Source organism: Phoenix dactylifera, chromosome 17 (assembly GCF_051530095.1).
Source record: "Phoenix dactylifera cultivar Ajwa chromosome 17, Ajwa_hap1_PhDact_Kaust_v1.1, whole genome shotgun sequence".
Lineage (NCBI taxonomy): Eukaryota > Viridiplantae > Streptophyta > Magnoliopsida > Arecales > Arecaceae > Phoenix > Phoenix dactylifera.
This window is the reverse complement of record NC_143206.1, coordinates 10206490-10224921: the sequence shown is the minus strand read 5'-3', so window position 1 is coordinate 10224921 and position 18432 is coordinate 10206490. Positions and strand designations below refer to the sequence as shown.

At 39.2% G+C, this 18432-nt stretch overlaps 2 protein-coding genes across 5 annotated transcripts in view; one reads left to right on the top strand and one right to left on the bottom strand.

Annotated features, from left to right (window-relative positions):
• The first annotated feature begins 1636 nt into the window (after positions 1 to 1636).
• MGP4 (Nucleotide-diphospho-sugar transferase family protein) lies at positions 1637 to 10746 on the top strand. The gene is made up of 4 exons (XM_008783803.6): positions 1637 to 2316; positions 2540 to 2701; positions 2920 to 3135; positions 10229 to 10746. The coding sequence occupies exons 1-4, from the start codon at positions 1819 to 1821 to the stop codon at positions 10436 to 10438; spliced, it is 1086 nt and encodes a 361-aa protein (XP_008782025.2). The 5' UTR covers positions 1637 to 1818; the 3' UTR covers positions 10439 to 10746.
• Positions 10747 to 13977: 3231 nt separating this feature from the next.
• LOC103701658 (rho GTPase-activating protein 7-like) overlaps positions 13978 to 18432 on the bottom strand; it is a 49139-nt gene continuing 44684 nt past the window's right edge. The window contains exons 21-22 of one of the 4 annotated variants that reach the window (XR_003384614.4): positions 14534 to 14724; positions 13978 to 14451 (exon numbers count right to left, since the gene is read on the bottom strand). Coding sequence is in view for 2 of the 4 variants with exons in the window: in XM_008783804.6 (XP_008782026.2) it covers positions 14263 to 14451; positions 14534 to 14713 (369 nt within the window). In the remaining 2 variants the exon portion in view is untranslated. Of the gene's footprint in view, positions 14471 to 14533; positions 14725 to 18432 lie in introns of all 4 variants that reach the window. The other 3 variants (XM_008783804.6, XM_026802449.4, XR_003384615.4) reach the window with 3 other exon arrangements.

Below are 18432 nucleotides of genomic sequence, written 5' to 3'. Positions count from 1 at the left end.
TGTTGCTGAGTTGCTATAATCAAATATGAGGACCTTTGGCACGCAAAGCATTCAAATTTCACCCGCTGGGATTTTTCTTTCCAAGTCCAATGCCAACATTAACAATATGTGCGAATCAAGATCCGCTGTACTGACGTGTCAATGGGCGCCGATATTGGTTCGGACCGATACCGAAACGGTACCATTGGTTTGGCTTGGTTCATGCATCCAAAAATTCAAAAAAAATTAAAACCGGTATGAGTTGGTATGGTTGGCCGGTACCGGTTCGATACCGGTTCGGTACAGGCCGGTTCAGTATTTCTTAGTATGAATAATACATGGAAGTATCTACAAGCGGTAAGAGCAAGTAATCAGTGGAAGGGATGGATTCTTTTTTTTTCCCCTCATTTTATGAAAAACCTTCAAATAACTATCCTAAAAAAAATCACAAATATGGTAATAATCCTTTAAGAGAAACACAAATCCTTTTTTTTTTAATGACTGCCTGATCTGGAAGCTTCTTTACTTCATCAAAATTCTTCCATTTGATCACTGATTCTCTCTTAATATTTGGCTGTTTGAAGAATTCGTCCATGGATAATATATCAGGGTATCCAAACAAGCCCTACAAGTGAAACTTCTAGCCTGTTAAAAACATCCCACTTAATAATAATAAAAAAAAAGAAAATGCTAAGGATCACCCATCAGATCACAGCTAAGTTCGTTGGTCCAATGTGGAAGTCATTGATTGATTGAGCGACATCAGGGCCCGACTAATTCCACCAGCCCCATGGCGTACCGCACTAATTCTGATTGCCACCCTAGCACGGTGAACTTAGTGGTGATCCGACGAGTGATCGATAGATGTGGAATTTCCACATCATATAACTCTAGAGAATAGCATGACTAGATCTCTAAAACTATAACTTGCCAAATAAACCCTAGATCTCTCACCAAGGGATGACATGGACGATGGCTCCTCATTTATAATTCCTTGAGCAGTAATTTGTAATGCCGACACAAGCCTGTTGCTTCGATACCAGAAGGAACACCGGAAACATACCAATAATAAGGAGAATCAAGTTGATTGTTGCAAGCATTGGTGGAGGAAGGCCGGAGCTGCGACATGTGTCGAGTGTAACTATGAAGCCAAGCTTATATATATATATGGTCAGAAAAGACCCAAAAGATCAACCTTGAGCCTATATCAGAGCAAAAAGGGTGGGACCTTGGATCAAGAATATAGGGATCTCAATTACACGCAATTGATCTATAAGAATTAGACACAAATGAGCTAAGAAGCAACCTTGTCAAGACATAAAACAATAAACCTACAAATTCAACTGAGATTCGACAAGCATATGGTCCATATGCTCGCCTATATTTAACTTGATGAAATTTGCAAAGTGAATCTTCTAATCAGTATTTCCGATACGATGAAGGAAAATTCTTCCAACCCATAGGCAGTGACAAAGTAATCCACAAGTAATAGTACCATACAATGATGAATCACTCTTCTAAAGTACTCATAGTAAATGAAAATTTCTAGTATAACCATCAGGAATGTTACTAATTTGACAAGCTGCATGTCTTATTAATATGTAGAAAGAAAGAATAATTTAAATCTTTAAAATATCAATTATTAAATATCTTCAATGATCTATTCTAAAAGGAGTAATGTTACTGGACTCTATTGGGCTGAGGATAGAAATGAAATTCCATTCCCGTCTCAAGAATCCATCCATCCCTACTAGCTTACTCTGATTGAAGGATAAGGAGGAGAAGGGCTTTCCGATCCCCTTCCAAAATCTCCACCAGATCTCGCTGCTCCGGCGCCCGATGATGGCTCTCCATCAGAGGCAGCAGCAGCAGAAGCTTCCCGCCGACGCCTACCCCCTCTCCCCCCGCGCTGCCTCCTATGGCTTCTTCCCCCAGCGAACCATGTCCCTCTTCGGCCGCACCGGCCTCCTCGCCCTCCTCGCCCTCCTCGTCCTCCTCGGCGTCTTCCTCCCCTGGACCGGCCCCATGGAAGGCCTCTTCTTCTCCTCCGCCAACCGAGAGCGGTCTCTATCGCGATGGAGGGACTACACTCTGGCCCAAGCTGCCGCCTTTGTGGCCAAGAACGGCACCGTCATCGTCTGCGCCGTGAGCCAGCCCTACCTCCCCTTCCTCAACAACTGGCTCATCGGCATTGCCCGGCAGAGGCATCAGGACAAGGTGCTTGTCATCGCCGAGGACTATGCCACCCTCTACAAGGTCAACCAGAAGTGGCCTGGCCATGCCGTTTTGATCCCACCCGCTCCTGATGCCCAGACCGCTCACAAGTTTGGTTCTCAGGTAATTGTTTCCCCTAGTTTTTTAAGCACATTGTCAGCTTCGTTCTTGAATTAGTTGTATATTGCGGTAGAAAAGAGACTAATTTGCATGTTTCTCGTAGATGTGGCGTCTTTGATTATGCTTGCTTGTAGCAAAATTGAATCTTTTTGAATTTGTGGTGGTTTTTTTGTTTGGTGGTTTGTGGATTTTAGGGCAGTTGGGCTGATTGGATCATGTATGACAGGGTTTCTTCAATTTTACGTCCCGCAGGCCTCGGCATCTGCTCCATTTACTGGAGCTGGGATATAGTGTGATGTACAATGACGTGGATATGGTTTGGTTGGCGGATCCATTTTTTTATCTCGAAGGGAACCATGATGTCTACTTCACGGATGACATGGCTGCTGTAAGTGTCATTTAGTAAAACCATCTTCTAATTCTAAAGAGATACAAGTGTGTCGAACATCAAGTGGAGGGAATAAAATTGTGCGCTTTCTCTGCTTTTGTTGATTTTAAAAAAGATGGAGTTTGCTTATTGTGTCATTTCTGTTCAGGCGGCAGTAGAAATTGCTTTTTCTCTTAACAAATTTATACTTTTCAGACTAATTGATTTGGAACGGACAGGTGAAACCTCTGAATCACCCTCATGATTTGCCACCTCCTGGGAAAAAGGGGCGAACATATATCTGCAGCTGCATGATTTTTCTTCGTCCTACAAAAGGAGCGAAGGAAGTGATGAAGAAGTGGATTGAGGAACTACAGGAGCAGCCATGGTCTAAGAAAAGGAAATCAAATGACCAACCTGCTTTCAACTGGGCTTTGAACAAAACTGCTGGCCAGGTGTGTTACCTCATGCAGTATTAAATGTTATGTTCCTTCCATGGTTTTGCAAACCTATTAACTATTAATATGCACATACACTTGGTAGTGCTCCTTCCATGGTCTTTTTTCACATAGCTACTACTAATATTTTGACAACATGTGATAAATTTAGTTAATTGCAAACATAAATGTTGCTTGATTAAACCTTAAGATTGTTCTTAAGATGGCATTCATGCTTTACATCCATTCTAGGTGATAATTTTGTGAAAAATTCAAAATAGTTTGTAAGAGTAGGAACTAGCTCTGCCATCTCCATGAAGCCATTTGAATTATGTTGTAAGTTTACTTCTTTATCCCTTTGTAAAGATTTTCAGCCTACGATTGTTAATTCTTGAAATGCTTTCAACAATAATTAGCTTGTTATCAATTATGACATTCTTAAACCCCCAAGTTTCTTGTTATCAATTATAATGTTTTCTTGTGGTTACTCCTACTTAATCAGAAACAATAGTGAAATTTTTGGTATACTTGTATGGATGAGTGTTCATTCTATGCATAGAGTTTTTCACCTCGCACATCAAGCTAACAAATCCATGTTCTCTTTTGAATCAACATGGAAGAAAATTGTTTTGATTGTTTTGAGTCCATCTTCTTGTTCATCCTCTGGAATTCAAGAAGATGCATCTAGACTTCTAGAAGATGCACCAGGTGCTGCCATAACATACTTAGAAGGCAGCACAGTGATGTGGTTTATTGTTGCGGGTTCTTTGAGAGCTGTGCACATGAGTGATGGTAAAATGATTCGGGAACATACTTGATGTTTGGAAAGTGACTTGGAATCCGTTCCACTTCGTGATCTTCCTTTGTGAGGTGAAAAAAGTGTTCTGAGCTGGCACCCTTAGCCTATGTATAGCACATGCCCCTTGGTGTTGCAATATGCATCGAGCTTACATTTGAACCTTGTAGGTACCTAACTACTTTTAAGGGGGTGGCATGCTATCTGTTATGGAAGCCAAACCCGATTACTGTAATACTTCTATCTCTTCGAGAGTTGGTATCCGCAATATCTATAGATCTAATTCAAGAAACATGGCAAATAGCGGAATCTCTTGAGCAACAGCAGAAAAACAACCTCCATTTGTGAAGCATGAGGGCTCATTGCCGAACTTTGGAAGGTTGTAAAGCTCGAGGAAGTCTAAGACAAGGTCCGCAATCTTGGTACCGGATGCAGTATCGGTACCTTATCGGTTTGGTACTGTATTGTATGCATCATATACCAAAATAGCTTTTTAACCATTTTTCTTAATTTTTATTTCGGTACGCTTCAGTACAGGTCGATACGCACCTCGGTATGCCTCAGTATGGAGCAGTATTAATTTAAAGTTGAGTTTCGTATCGGTTTTCTTCCGTACGGTATAGTACGTTCTGTACAGGGCAGTACAACAAAGCCTTGGTCTAAGATGCTTTAGCATAGTTTTAGTACGGGGCGGTACGGCAGACCTTGGTCTAAGATGCTTTAGAATAGTGATTTCTTCAGTAGTTGGCTTTCGGACAATGCTGAATTCTAGTGGAGGTTTTGCTTGAAAGAAAGAAATTTGATTCAGGAAAGTTGATAGAGCATGATGAAGAGAAGATGAAGCTCTTGACTTTGCTATCAAGAGTTCCGGTAGAAACCTTCCATTTGGTGAGGCATGCCGGTCTATAGAACTCTAGTGCATATTTATGGATTTTTTGGTGCTCTTGGTGGGTAAGAATGCTATCACTTATAGGATCACATCCTTCGAGGAATACTTGGAATGTATGGTTAACTTTTTTATCAGACTGGATCAATGAGGGGTCGTCCTGACCATGCTTTTGCTTTGGGACAGGTAGATAATCCCAAAAAGGTTACCATGCTTGATTTGGGTCAACTTCTTATTTTCAACCAAGGTTTTGCTAGTCGATGCCTCCATATGTACTTCCCAGTTAATTTGTGGGCCCTCGAGGAGTTGGCTCTAACTCTCTTTTATATTTGCATCTTGGTAGCTGGTGATGTAGATGAGTTGCCCCTGTTGTTAGAGTGGACTTGCTAATAGAATGATTAGCTCTTTATTATGCAATATTGGAGGAAGAACTCAAGGTGGAAAGTGAATGGTAGACATGGCTCCAACAGGTGCCTTTCCCCTGGCATAGGAAGTGTCATGAGCTTTTGATGGATTCATTTGCATGATGGAGTGGCTCTAGTAGGAACCTTTCTTTAGACATTAAAGATCTTGGGACTACTGATGAAGCAACCTTAACTTCAGCCAAACCCTTGGTGGAAGGTTTAGGGACGATGGAGCAAAAACTGGAGGCTTCATTTTCCTTGCTTTCTTCATTGCCTTTGTAGATGAGCCATAGGGTCCTCGGTGAACTGCATGGTCGTGATTCCATTCCCGTTGATGGTTATGGTTGGAGTAAGATATCCAAATAGTAGGAATGTATGACTCGAGACAATAGGGATAATCACCCGCACAATAAACCTTTGCCATTGAACTTGGTTATGCAAGCTTACGTGCAAAAAATCAATTATTAGTTTTCATAACTCAAGGAGGCTACTAAGGCTCTCAATCACAAAGATGAGAGGAGAAACATGTCCCATCAGGCATTCCAGAAATCTAAAGATAACAAATTTTAAGTCCTTTGAGAAGGATTCATTTTCGTTTTAATGTGGGTGGCCTATTTCTTGAGGCTTCTAATAAGACTCAAGTTTATTACATTCTCTGTATGAGAAAGACTGGCAATTAAGTGCTTGGATCCCCTTAATCCATCCTCAATTGGTGTTTGGTGTGTCCAAGTGTGTATAATTAAATAAGTAGATAATAAGTAAAAGAATATATATGCATTATAGGGATGCATATTGCTTTCAAGTATATGAAATATCATGTATACAAGATTAAAAAAAAGGCCTTGTTCTATCCCCTTGACCATCCAAAGGGTGCTGAAGGTTGCACTCAGATCAGTGAAATGAAGGATGCCATGGGAGAATTGCTAATTGATGCCTGAGGCTTGCTGTGGCCTGTTCCACCGTTGGATTATTATGGAACTTTAATCCCGAGAAATTTTCTGGATTATCCAGAACTTCCAGATGGATCGTTATAGTTTTGATGACTCCAATCAAATGACTGCTGCAGTGAAAGTGAACCCTTCAACTGTTGATGTGTCACATTGCAGTAATTGCTGGTCATGATTGACCGTTGGTTCGGTCTAAGATTTGGACCTCAAGAAGTTGAATTTAGTGCCCTTCACAGCTGCCAGATGGATCATTTATCAGAACAGCAATAAGGATTGTATGGATCATTTATTCTTTATGTGCAGACATGTTCAGAAATCTGGTTCACTGATCTGAGTTGCAGAAGTCACAGATTAGGATCTGCCATTGGATCTAGTTGATATTTGGAATAGAAGAATTTTGTCAGTTTCAAATGGATTTCTGATCAAATCACTGGAGAGGGTGCTAGAAGCATCTGACTCATCAGGTAACAGGAACTGCACCTGGATCTCAGATCTAATGATCTGAAACCCAAGGGCCGCTGCTTCAGATCTGCATTCAGATGTGAAACTTGAGTCCCAAAGAGCTACTTAAGCTGTCTTCCTTTCGGTTTTAGTAGCATGCTGACATGACTGGCGGATAGAAATTTATAGCTGCAGAAAGCAATGAGGCTTGAAGCATGGCTGTCTCACCAGTCAAGGTGATAACACGTGATAATGGGACAGCGCAGCAAAGATGAGGGCTCTGCATTTTTGAGATCTGATCAACATGATGCTACCAGGGGGTGTGATGGGATTGATGTTGATCAATTTGCATGGATGGGTGCATCAAAGATGATGATGCCAAGAAAGCTTTAGCATGGCACTGGTTAGTGACTCAGCATCGGTGGGTATAGCCATGGTTCGTTGACATGATAATCCTTGGACTTCACTATCATAGGACCTGGGTAAGATTGGTGGAGATGGTATGTAGAAACCAGGACATGCAGCAAGCTTTGGCACGACTTTGCATAGATTTCGTGGTTCAGCAATGAGGAACAGCCATGGTCCATTGGCATTGCTCGAAGTGAAAGCAAGAGTAGATGATTTCATTAGTTTGCATGAGAATACTGATGCATGGCAAACACGGCAAGAGGTGATGGCTATCCACAAGCATAGGATGGAATCGCACCGTGATTTCATGCAACAAAGGTGAGAGTACAGGAATATAGTTAAGGCGGTCCCTATCCTTCTCTTCATCACTTTAAATGGTAGTTTGCTGTTATATAGCCACTCAAACAGTGAACTCAGAAGGTGGACGTCCATGGAATGGGGGTGGAGATAAACGGTTAGCTTGGTAACCAAGCTCCGTCACAAACTTGTTTGCCTTCATATGCTTGATGCCCTTGCTTTGAATGCCTGAAGCCAGGATGGCTTTCTCCAAGAGCTCGACTTCCCCTGCTAGCTATCTTAACTGCCATGAATTCGAGGCAGTAGCAGTGCACTAAATCTGCTCAAGAGTCACACACTTGCTACCTCTATTCACCTGGGAAAAGCACCCCCCCCCCCCCCCCCCCCTCTCTTTACATTAAAGAAGATACGTTAGAGAAGAGTTTGATCATTATCTAGTATTCGAACTTAAATTCAAATTATGCTCGCCAGGTTGCATCATTTAGATTTCGTTTGATGGATAGGGATAAACCAGATTGTCTGATGGGAATGCATTTGAATACAAAGGATTGAAAAAATAAGGGTGGATTTATAGCGTCTCTGCCCTTCGGCCCCACCTTTGTGAACGACTTCACTTCCAGCTGAGTTCTAACAAAGAATTCAAAAGCATCACTGGCTGATGTTCGATGCTGAGATGGTACAGGAAATTGAATCCACAATCGTGAGGATCACCAACTTTTGGTCCCACAATGAAGGATGTTGATCAAAGCTGGTCTAAATTGCATTCCCAACATAAAGCTTCAATACCAGAGACATACAGAGTATCATGTCGCAAATTGTCATCAAACAATAAAATAATATATCACACTCCAAAATAATACAGTACATGTAAATTTTATAAATATTATATAATTTAACATTAAACTAGTGAAGCAGTTTGCCATGTATACTTCAAAATGATGTCTAATATATTTCGTTGGATTGATTATCCATCTTTATTGTTATATATTATACTTTAATAATTTTTTTTGATAAAACGGATAAATCATATTGCATCCAAGAAAGTCAGAAAAAAGAAGGTAACATTAGGAGTGGGGGGGGGGGGGGGAGTCTCATAGCTATCCTAGAGGATGCCACCAGAGTGTTGAGCTACATATGAGGCAATCCAGTCAGCTGCCCTGTTAGCCTTCCAATATACATGAGTAACTCGAAAGGTGACACAATCCCTCATCAGTCTGCAGATATCATGCAGCAGCAAATGCCTGTCTCCCACCCTAGACTGGCTCTGGATCCACCCGATAACATATTAGATATTTTCAATATTTTCTGTACAAACTGCTAAATGTGTAGCTTAAATGATTGAATTTGCAGAAAAAATTCATTTGGCCAGGTTGAAATCAAAATGTCAACTGGGTTATAAACCTTTCTTGCAAGATGCATCCAAAGAAAAAAAATCTATAGTTTCATATCTACTTGGTATGGAGGAATTTCGTGGTATGAATTTTAAGGGACATTAGTGACAACCAATAAATCTTCTGTTATGGAATTATACAAAGAATATTGATAAAAGAAAACTAAGAAAAGGGGGAGATGGGAATGCAAGAGTGCAGAAATGTTATCATGCACACGAGGAGGGGGGATGTGGTTCTCAATGATTTTCCTATTATTGTCAAAACCTGAAACTTTTAATGCTTGGACTATATATAATCCTTAGAGACCAAAACATTCCAAACCCGGCCAGTGACTATAGGACTTTCTCATTCAAACAATTACCTGATCAAGATGTAAAGTAATGCTAATTGAATTGGAATTCCAAGGGACCTCTTTCCATATTAGATAGCTTCCTAAGCAAGAAAGCAATTTGTAGAAACATTTCTTTGGCACTAGTATATTCTAAGTTCTAACACTTCCTAATCCATCCTCATGGTTTCTCAAAGTTGGAATTAAATATGCAGTCTTATCATTTGTTTGATCAAGGAAAATGTCTAAATCAAAGTTCGCCATCTCAGTACGAACCTAGTACCAATATCACATTGGTGTCGGTATGTCCGGTGCGGAAATCACTTCGACGTACCGAGACTTGGTATGCCCCCCATACCAAGGCCTAGTTCAGATCTGTACAATACGATATGCCCGATATGAGGCAGTATGCACCAGTATAGCAAACCATGGTTTGAACCAAGCTCTTGACGTGATATGATAACAATGTCGATGAACTGAAAAGCATTATAAAATAGTCCATTTTGACACCACTCAATTTAGTGGAAGATATCCTCTAAGACACTTAATTTTTGGCTTTTCAAATGTTGTAGGTCATGACAAATTGTGAATTTTAGCTTAAGTGGCCCATGAAATATGCTCTCTCTCTCTCTCTGTGTGCGCGCGCTGCCCCCTGCACGTATGTGTCCATGCATGCATGTGTGTGCGTCTATTTGCATCTGTTATGTGTAAGGCTTAGTTACCTGAAATGCAGGAAGATGTGTGGATATGGAGACCCAGGCTTCTTTAAAAAATTATGAATGAGGAAGTGCTTAGGGAGTCGATGCAGGGATGAGTTTCCAAATAGATCTCCAAGCAGGTGTTTTGTATGAGTAAAAAGTCCGGTACTCCTGTATGTGTTCCGAGAGAGATACCTTTTGACAAGTGACCACCTAGTTTGTTCTAGCAATTGGATTATGTAGGTACTCTCTTCTCTATAGCAGTCTCTTTTCCTGCCGATGCCTGAAATCAAACCCATAATGGTTAATATTCATCCATGTATTATTTTCTTTTGCTTCCATTTGCATTAAAGTTTATGTCAAGATGTCATGCACTTTCAAACTGTGCATGCTCCAAGTTTTCAACTTTTGTAGTCTGATCTGACCAAGAACTTCTAGGATTGCCTTTAATCTTTGTTCTTTTTGTGTTTCATTTGATGGATACTTAATGCTAATGGTGAAAAACTGAACTGCAGGTGGATCTTTATCTGCTGCCCCAGGCTGCATTTCCATCAGGAGGCTTGTATTTTAAAAATGACACATGGGTACAGGAAACAAAAGGCATGCATGTCATCATTCACAACAACTACATCACTGGCTTTGATAAGAAGATCAAACGGTTCCGTGATTATGGGCTCTGGTTGGTGGATGACCACAACCATGAATCACCACTTGGTAAAATATGACCAAGCAGTGAAGAACTTGCGGTTTTACAATGTGATGGCACGAAGCTGTGGCTATGTTTTCCTCGGCTTGTTAGGTAACAAGAGCTTACCTGCCGCATGACAGGCCACATTAACAAGCACGCAAATGAGATAAAATTGATCAAATTAAATTGTTTTGCTCTTCTTTTTCCGCGTAATTCTTGGGTATATTTTTCTTGTGCACTGCAGCACTTTAAGTCATTATATTAAGTGATCAGTTTTTTTGGGACTCATCAAACATATAAGAAATTATAGCAATATGAGCCTTTTCGTGGCATGTTACAACTTTAGTGTTCGATCTTGTTTTAGAACCTTTCGACTCCAATGGCACCTAGCCTCTGAATATTCCGTCTTATAGCTGGGACAAAACAGCGGGGTTTCTTTTTCCACATTTTATGTTCCTGTGCGTGTAGACGTTTGCCTGCAGGTGTTCGTGTGTGGGCTCATTCTCTATCTATTTCTCGCTCCGAACTTGGAGTAGCCTAGAAATTTTGAAGGCCTTTGGTTTGCCTTGTCCTCATCTCCCTTCTCTCCTGCTTTGCAACAGCCAGCCATGTAATGATCTAGGACTTGACAGGCTAGCTAATAGTTATTATCGGGATTTCGTGGCTGTGTCAGTACTCAGAGATCTAAGCATACGGTCATTATGGGACTAAACATGCCTGCACAGGTTGTTCATTCTCTTTTTGTTTAAACTCCAACATTAAATCAAATCAAATTATTAACACCATGATTACTCATGGGCAGCTCTAACGGGAAGCATGCTACAGAGTTTCATACTCTATACGGGCTCGAGAGCGAGTATGCTTTGATATTATTTATAATGACTCAAAATCTCACCTAAAAGAACAGCAAGAAATTATTATTTGAGTTCTTTGGTCTTGTGGTACCAAGATCTCTTCAATATATAGTTTATGTGGGATTAAGGCCCTGTTTGGAGGAGCTGTGGGCAGTAGAGCTGTCTGAAGTAGAGCTGTTATAAAAAGCTGTTTGCTGTTTGGTAACTACATTTGTAAAATGCTGTGGCACTTTAACATATGTTTGGTAAACAAACTGAGAAAATACTTTTGTATGACAAAATTACCATAAAATACATTGCATAGTATTATACAGAACATAATAAAACATAACATATATTAATACATAAATATACGATATAGTATAATATTATTATAATATAAAATAATATTATTATAATATAGCATAATAGTAATATAATTATTAGAGTAAATTAATTTTTGATCATATAACATAATAGTAAATTATTTAACATAACATATTAATATATTATGATATAATGTATAATATATTATATTTATAGTATAATACAATAATAAAGGTATAAAATATTATAATTATTAGTATAAATTAATTTTCCATAATATAACATAATATTAAATTATTTAAAATAACATATTAATGTATTATGATGTAATGTAATATAATATAATATTTATAGTATAATACAATAATAAATGTATAAAATATTATAATTATTAGTATAAATTAATTTCTCATAATATAACATAATATTAAAGTATTTAAAATAACATATTAATGTATTATGATATAACGCATTATGATATTATATTTATAGTATAATACAATAATAAAGGTATAAAATATTATAATTATTAGTATAAATTAATTTTTCATAATATAACATAATATTAAATTATTTAAAATAACATATTAATGTATTATGATGTAATGTAATATAATATAATATTTATAGCATAATACAATAATAAAGGGAGTCTGACGGGTAGGGTTCTTGGCTCCAACAGACTTTAGGTTTATAAAAGGACAAACTATGTAATTATTGTATTTTAATATGGGTATTTTTGTCAAAAATACAGCTTTTCGACAAAGCTGAAAACAGCATTTTCGGAAAGCTCCAAATTGGAGCTTCCCTCCAAAAAGCTGTTTTCAGCTTTCCGCAAAAGCTGAAACAGCTTTTCAGAAATTTTACCAAACACCATTTTTTATCTAAAAGTACTTTTAAAGGATCAGAAAGTGCTTTTTGACCCTCCAAAAGCTCTCCCAAATAGGGCCTAAATATATGCCAACATGAGTCTCACAAACCATATACCAACTAGCTTCTTTTACGTTTTGTACCCAGGACAGCCTGCTATCTTGACTTTTAAGACTATATTCTGATTAGTCCCAAATGTCATTAAGGAATCTTAAACTTTTCTTGTACTTAAATGGTGTCTAAGTTTGTTAGTCCCAAATTTCCCTTCTTCCCCCGTGCTATCTTGGTCATTTGTTAGTCAATAATAAGAAAGAGTTCATGACTTGTATGGAAGTAATCTTATCCAATCGTCTGCAAGATAAATAGACCACTTTATTTCGAAATAGCTATAAATGCATTTACAAAAACATAGAGAAACTTTTTTTACATTTACAAAAACAGCCATTGAAATTACGGACAACCAAACAGACCCCAAATATATTTCAATGCCAAGAGTAGAGCACATCATGCTGTATCATGGATTTTATTCTGGACACTTTTTCTCTCTCTCCGTGTCTGTTAACCGTGGCGACCTTTCATTTGCCGGCGAAAGGCAAGACCACCCCCGAGTTTCCTCAAGGTTAATTTTGATGGTTCAGTACTAGATAGTAGTACACGAGGCGGTGCAGGCTTCGTCATACGAGACCCTCACTCGAGGATAGTGGCAGCGGGCGGTTGCCGGCTCTTCGACATATCAGTGCCAGAGGCAGAGTTGCGAGCTGCCTGGGCCGGCCTTTGCCATGCGCGGCGGGTACTGCAAGCTAGCTCGATCATCTTGGAGGGCGACTCATCCACTGTCATTGGGTGGATTCGGCGTGAGAGCACTGGCCATCCTTTGATTCGGGATATTAGGATCATGGTGAGGGATGGTGTGGCCTTTAAGGCTAAGCATGTATTTAGGGAGGCCAACGGGACGGCTGACTAGATAGCTGCATATGCAGCACACCATTCGGGATACGCCCTGTGGGCAGGAGAGCGGAAGCTGCCATTGGCACTACGTGAGATTTTGTATTTTGATGTTCTTGGGTGTATTCGGACACGCGTTGTCCGAAAAACCCGTTTTAAGCGCACAAAAAAAAAAAAAAAAAAAAAAGAAGGCAAGACCACCGAGCTTATGCCTGAAAGAGGTAATTAGATGACAGTATCTTGATATTTCAGTCTTGTGCCCGCAACCCCCCACCCCTACACGAAAAAAAAAAAAAAGATATTTCAGTCTATATGAAGAGCTAAAGCCATTTCAGTTCGTAAAGACTTGGATTATATGGCACATGATAGGATGTATATACCATGGCATGATCCAACACCTGTTACCATAACTGACATCATACATTTAACCCAAGATTTCAAACACACTGAAATTTAAATTGTTGTTAATGTGTCCAATACACTGACTGAAACAAGAACAAAGAGGGGAAAGAGAAAGTCTCCTTCCTGAACATTTATTTTCTTCACATTTCGTTTTCTGCATCCAAAAGATATAGAGCCCTTCCCTGTAAACTACCTGTCATAGAGCAACTTTCTTGATAGCATTGTTATAAGGTACAGGAGTTTAAAATGAGCAATCCATGGACATTCTTGATAGAATACAGCTAATCCAATCACTCCAGTTTCCACAGAACAAATGACAGAAAGGGAAAAGTGAAATAGAGAGACAAAATTTACGTTGGTCTCTAGTCTTTACAGGGTAAAAGAACTTCACCAGAAGGTTCAACTCCTACACAGAGTCGAAACCAAATACTAGAACATATCAGATGACATAGACAAAGGATGTACAAGTGGTTATATGTCTCTCTCATCTTAGACTGTTCCATGGAGGGGAGGATTTGTATGCTAATCCATGCGAGGATACTCCATGGCTCAAATCAAGACCATGCAATTGTTCCATGAGTTGGGATCTCCGTTCTTTGAAGAAGTCAAGCCGGGTTGTCAGTTCCACCAATGTAGAAGATGCCACTGATGGTTGCCTTTGATATTCCATACCCTGCTGGAACAATCCTTGACTAACAATGATGCACATGGGAGTACAAAACTTGTCAATGTATTTGACAAATAGCTGCCCTTACCTCCGTTATTCTGGAAGTATCATTGGCAATAACAGCAATGGTTTCTGATGACATGCTTGTTGATGACTCCATACCTTTTGATTCGCTTGCAGTTGTCTCCAAAGAATGTCTCCAAGAAAGCTTGTCACAAGGTAGCACTTTCAGCTTAAAGTTCCTCCAATCTGTTCCAGACGTGCTTTCCTGTAATGAGGCTTGAGCATTAAGATTTGAGATGTCATTCATTTGCAGCAAACATATGCTGGCCTGTCAACAGGCTTTCACACCATCGCTACTTTGTCAACCAGCTTTAATCCCTCGTGACATAATTATCACATTTGAATTTTCTTGCTTCTTATATCAAACTATCATCATGGGATATAATGAGTACACATTTTCATAGTCACTCCTTGATAACATGTCGTAAGATTTAATAGACTAGCATTACTGTAAATTCTACAAATGAAGAACAAATTCAATCTGCCAGTAATTTCCCTCGGTAACTCTTTACATCATATAATTTTCAAGCAAATGAGAACTATGTACCAAAAAGAAATGAGAACGGCTTCATATTATAGTTTATGCTTGATGGGCTGTGTAGACCTATGCCACGTGTCTGCATAGACCACTCTAAATAATAGTGACATAAAATTGCCTAGCCCCACTTGTTTTTGTTTCTACTTGTAAAAGCTAAAAAATGATGATCTCATATTAGGTTCTTATCATACTTTCAATCTATTATCTAAGATAAAAAAGAATTAAAACATAAACAACAAAAAAAGGCCAATCTGATGTTTGATTGGACTTCTAAACAAATTGTATGCAGAATGAAGGCCATGTAACCCACAAACATGAAGAATCTTATCAAAAAACCTATGCAGATGGGGTCCCAATTGGTTTTCAAGGTTGTCTCAAAAAGTATGTTATTATTTAAATTGTTTTTAGGACAAGTTTGGTTAAACAACTTACGATATATCTTGTAAGTCACAAGTTTAGTTTAATGAGCTTTGGAGTTTATTTTAAATAAGTTTCTGAAGGAAAAAATGCAGGCAACATTAGTCCCCTATAACTGTTGGTCTGACAAGGTTTGATGTATAATTGTTGAATAAGGGCCTTAGGACACTAGATAGAAGACTCTACATAACAAAGTTAAAAATAAAAGGGGCTTGATAGTTTCAACCATTCAACAAATACTAATTATACAATTATTAACTAGATCAACATATTTTAGCATTTATTTCACTAACAATGTTTCAAAGTCAGGCAAAATTAATAAAGTAGATCTTAGTAATAATAAAATACTTCCAATCTGTATAGATTACAGATTGCCCATAGTAGTCTGTCCATTTATGCCATGCTTGCTCCAATCAACCCAATATTTAATCATAAATAGACCCAAGGCATTAGATCATCATCTCCAAATGCGCATGCACAATGTGCCGTGGAAAAATAAAAGGGTAACATATTGAACCATTTAGGATAAATCAGGGAGAAAACTAGGGTTCTCAAATCACAAAAATAACAACATAAATCAGAAAACAGCAGATGAAGAAGGAAAACAAAAGACTAGAAAGTTGGATTTAAGCAACTTGGCATCATGTAGTATAAAAAGGTCATTGAAATAAGAGAAGAGGGGGGGGGGGTGTGGAGAGAACAGAACTAAAAAAAGGACAAGAAAAGAGAGCATTAGCTGAGAGGTAAACATGGTTCTCTTTAATTCAGCTTTATAGGTTTATAGAGTGGAGTACACTAAACTGGTGAATGTGCATAGGTAGTCTCCGGAACCTATTCCGCCCTAATTAGTTAGACGTTGGACACCTATCTAAGAAAAACCAATAGAAAGTGATAGAAAAGCCACAAAAGCATTTTCAAATTGTAATAGGTTATCTGGACAAGAATGGAGAAAGCGAGGGCGATCCAAGAAAGTGACACCAATGGGTTAAACAAGTATATGCACATGGAGATGCCTACTCTGCCCGTGTAAATATTGTTAGATGTATGCCCTAGAAGCCAATCTGGTTGACACATTATTAATTCTAGGGGCATAATTTTGTACTTGACTATTTATTATTGAATAAATAAAAGGCATCTTTTCATTCATATTATTTATGTGTCTATGAATCGTCCAAGAAATTAATAAGATGACGATGCATATTCTCAAGAGTTGAGAATTTGAGCTATGTATCATTGGTGATTAATTTCTAAATGCTCCTGATCAATGCATCATCACGAGGACGGTGATCGATCCGATCAGTGCACAGATCACTTTCCTTCTGGATGGACGAGACTTGAGTCCACAGTGTAGGGACACTGAAGTGATAGTGCAGGTGCTTGTTGGAGAACAAGGGTATTGAGCGTGACTAAGACAAGAAGTCACTTGGATGTCTATCCACTCGTCAGTGACTTGCTTGATGTTGCAGTAGTGTGACTGGTCCTTTGACCTGCGGTGCTTCGGCTGCTCACAGTGAGGTTATTGTAGTTTGACTGCACACATACATGGTCTCTAGCCATATGGGTCCATGCAGTGTAGATTGGCTGCAGTAAGTTCACTGTAGGAGTAGGGTATGCACCTATAAGGAATCTATCGACATTGATAGATAAGGAGAGATCCTATGTGATTTATAAGACTGAGTTCGTAAGAACTCGGCCGGGGCAGTATGCACAGTGGAGAAAGAGTTTTCCACTCTCGAACTTAAGTCGAATAAATCTTGACATATAACAGACGATGGGGTTTGACGAGTTGTCCATGACCTCCGTCCTGTAGGGATCCACGATAGTAGGACTGTATCACACGATAACTGCACCTAGAGGTTCATTATTCTATTCTACTGGGTTGCCACTACATACTGCTAGGTGTCACTTGTGGATGTTGGGACTCACGGAAATTTACCTGATGATCGGTAAATCCTGACGAGTAGAACTGAAAGTGTTTCAGTCCACTGAAAGGTGTTTCAGTGATATTGAGATGGAGATCTCAATATGTCTCATTACCAGTTAGATTAGAACCTACGAGGTCACACACATTAGGGGTTCTGATTATTAGGATTGTCGAATTGTGATTTGGAATCACAATGTCAATGAGATTGATGTTTGAAATAACCCACTAAGAGTTAGTGAGTTAAATGGAAGAATTAAATAATTATAATTAGATTATAATTAAGTCTTTGATTTGCTGATTAATTGAGTCAAATTATGTTGGGTCTGACCCAAAGAAATTTGACTCAAATCCTAGTCAAAAGTTGGCTAGATTGAGTCCTTGAAAATCCTGCCAAATTCAGCCTTTTTCCTATTATTGGAGCCTCCCTCTTGATGCCTTATTTTGAGGGGTCAAAATAGGCAAGAGGGGGCAGCCAAGAGGACAAGGAGGGGCGTGGCCCCCTCTCCTTCTTTGCTGGGAGCCAACGCCTCTTGATTCTTTCCAAGAATCAAGGGGCCCGCCAATAAAGAAAGGCACCAGGAAACCTATTCGGAATAGGTTTCCTGGCGCATAGGGTTTTGAACCCTATAAAAAGGGAGCCCCACGCCCCAAGAAAAATCAGAGCTCTTCTCCTAGGCGTGGGGCAGCAAGGCCATGTTTTTGGGGATTTTTAAATCAGCAAAAAGAGAGAGAAAAGAATCAAAACAGTGAAGGGTTTTCTTCTTCCTTTTGAAGGCTGCACAAGGTGGGATCCTTGTGATTTCTTCTTCCTTCTTCTTCGACATCCAAGAGAGGCTTTTGCAAGGAGCTAGCACCCCGGTGAAGCCCCATCTCTGATCTTCAGCAACCTCGTGTGGATACTTGTAGAGGCCGGACATTTGTGCGGCTACAAGGAACCAAACCACGATCATCGGTTGCGGTGTTCTTCTACCCGCACAAAGGTGAAGATGAGATCTTCATTTGAACTTTTATATTTCTGATTTTCTAGTAGTTTAACAATTCATAA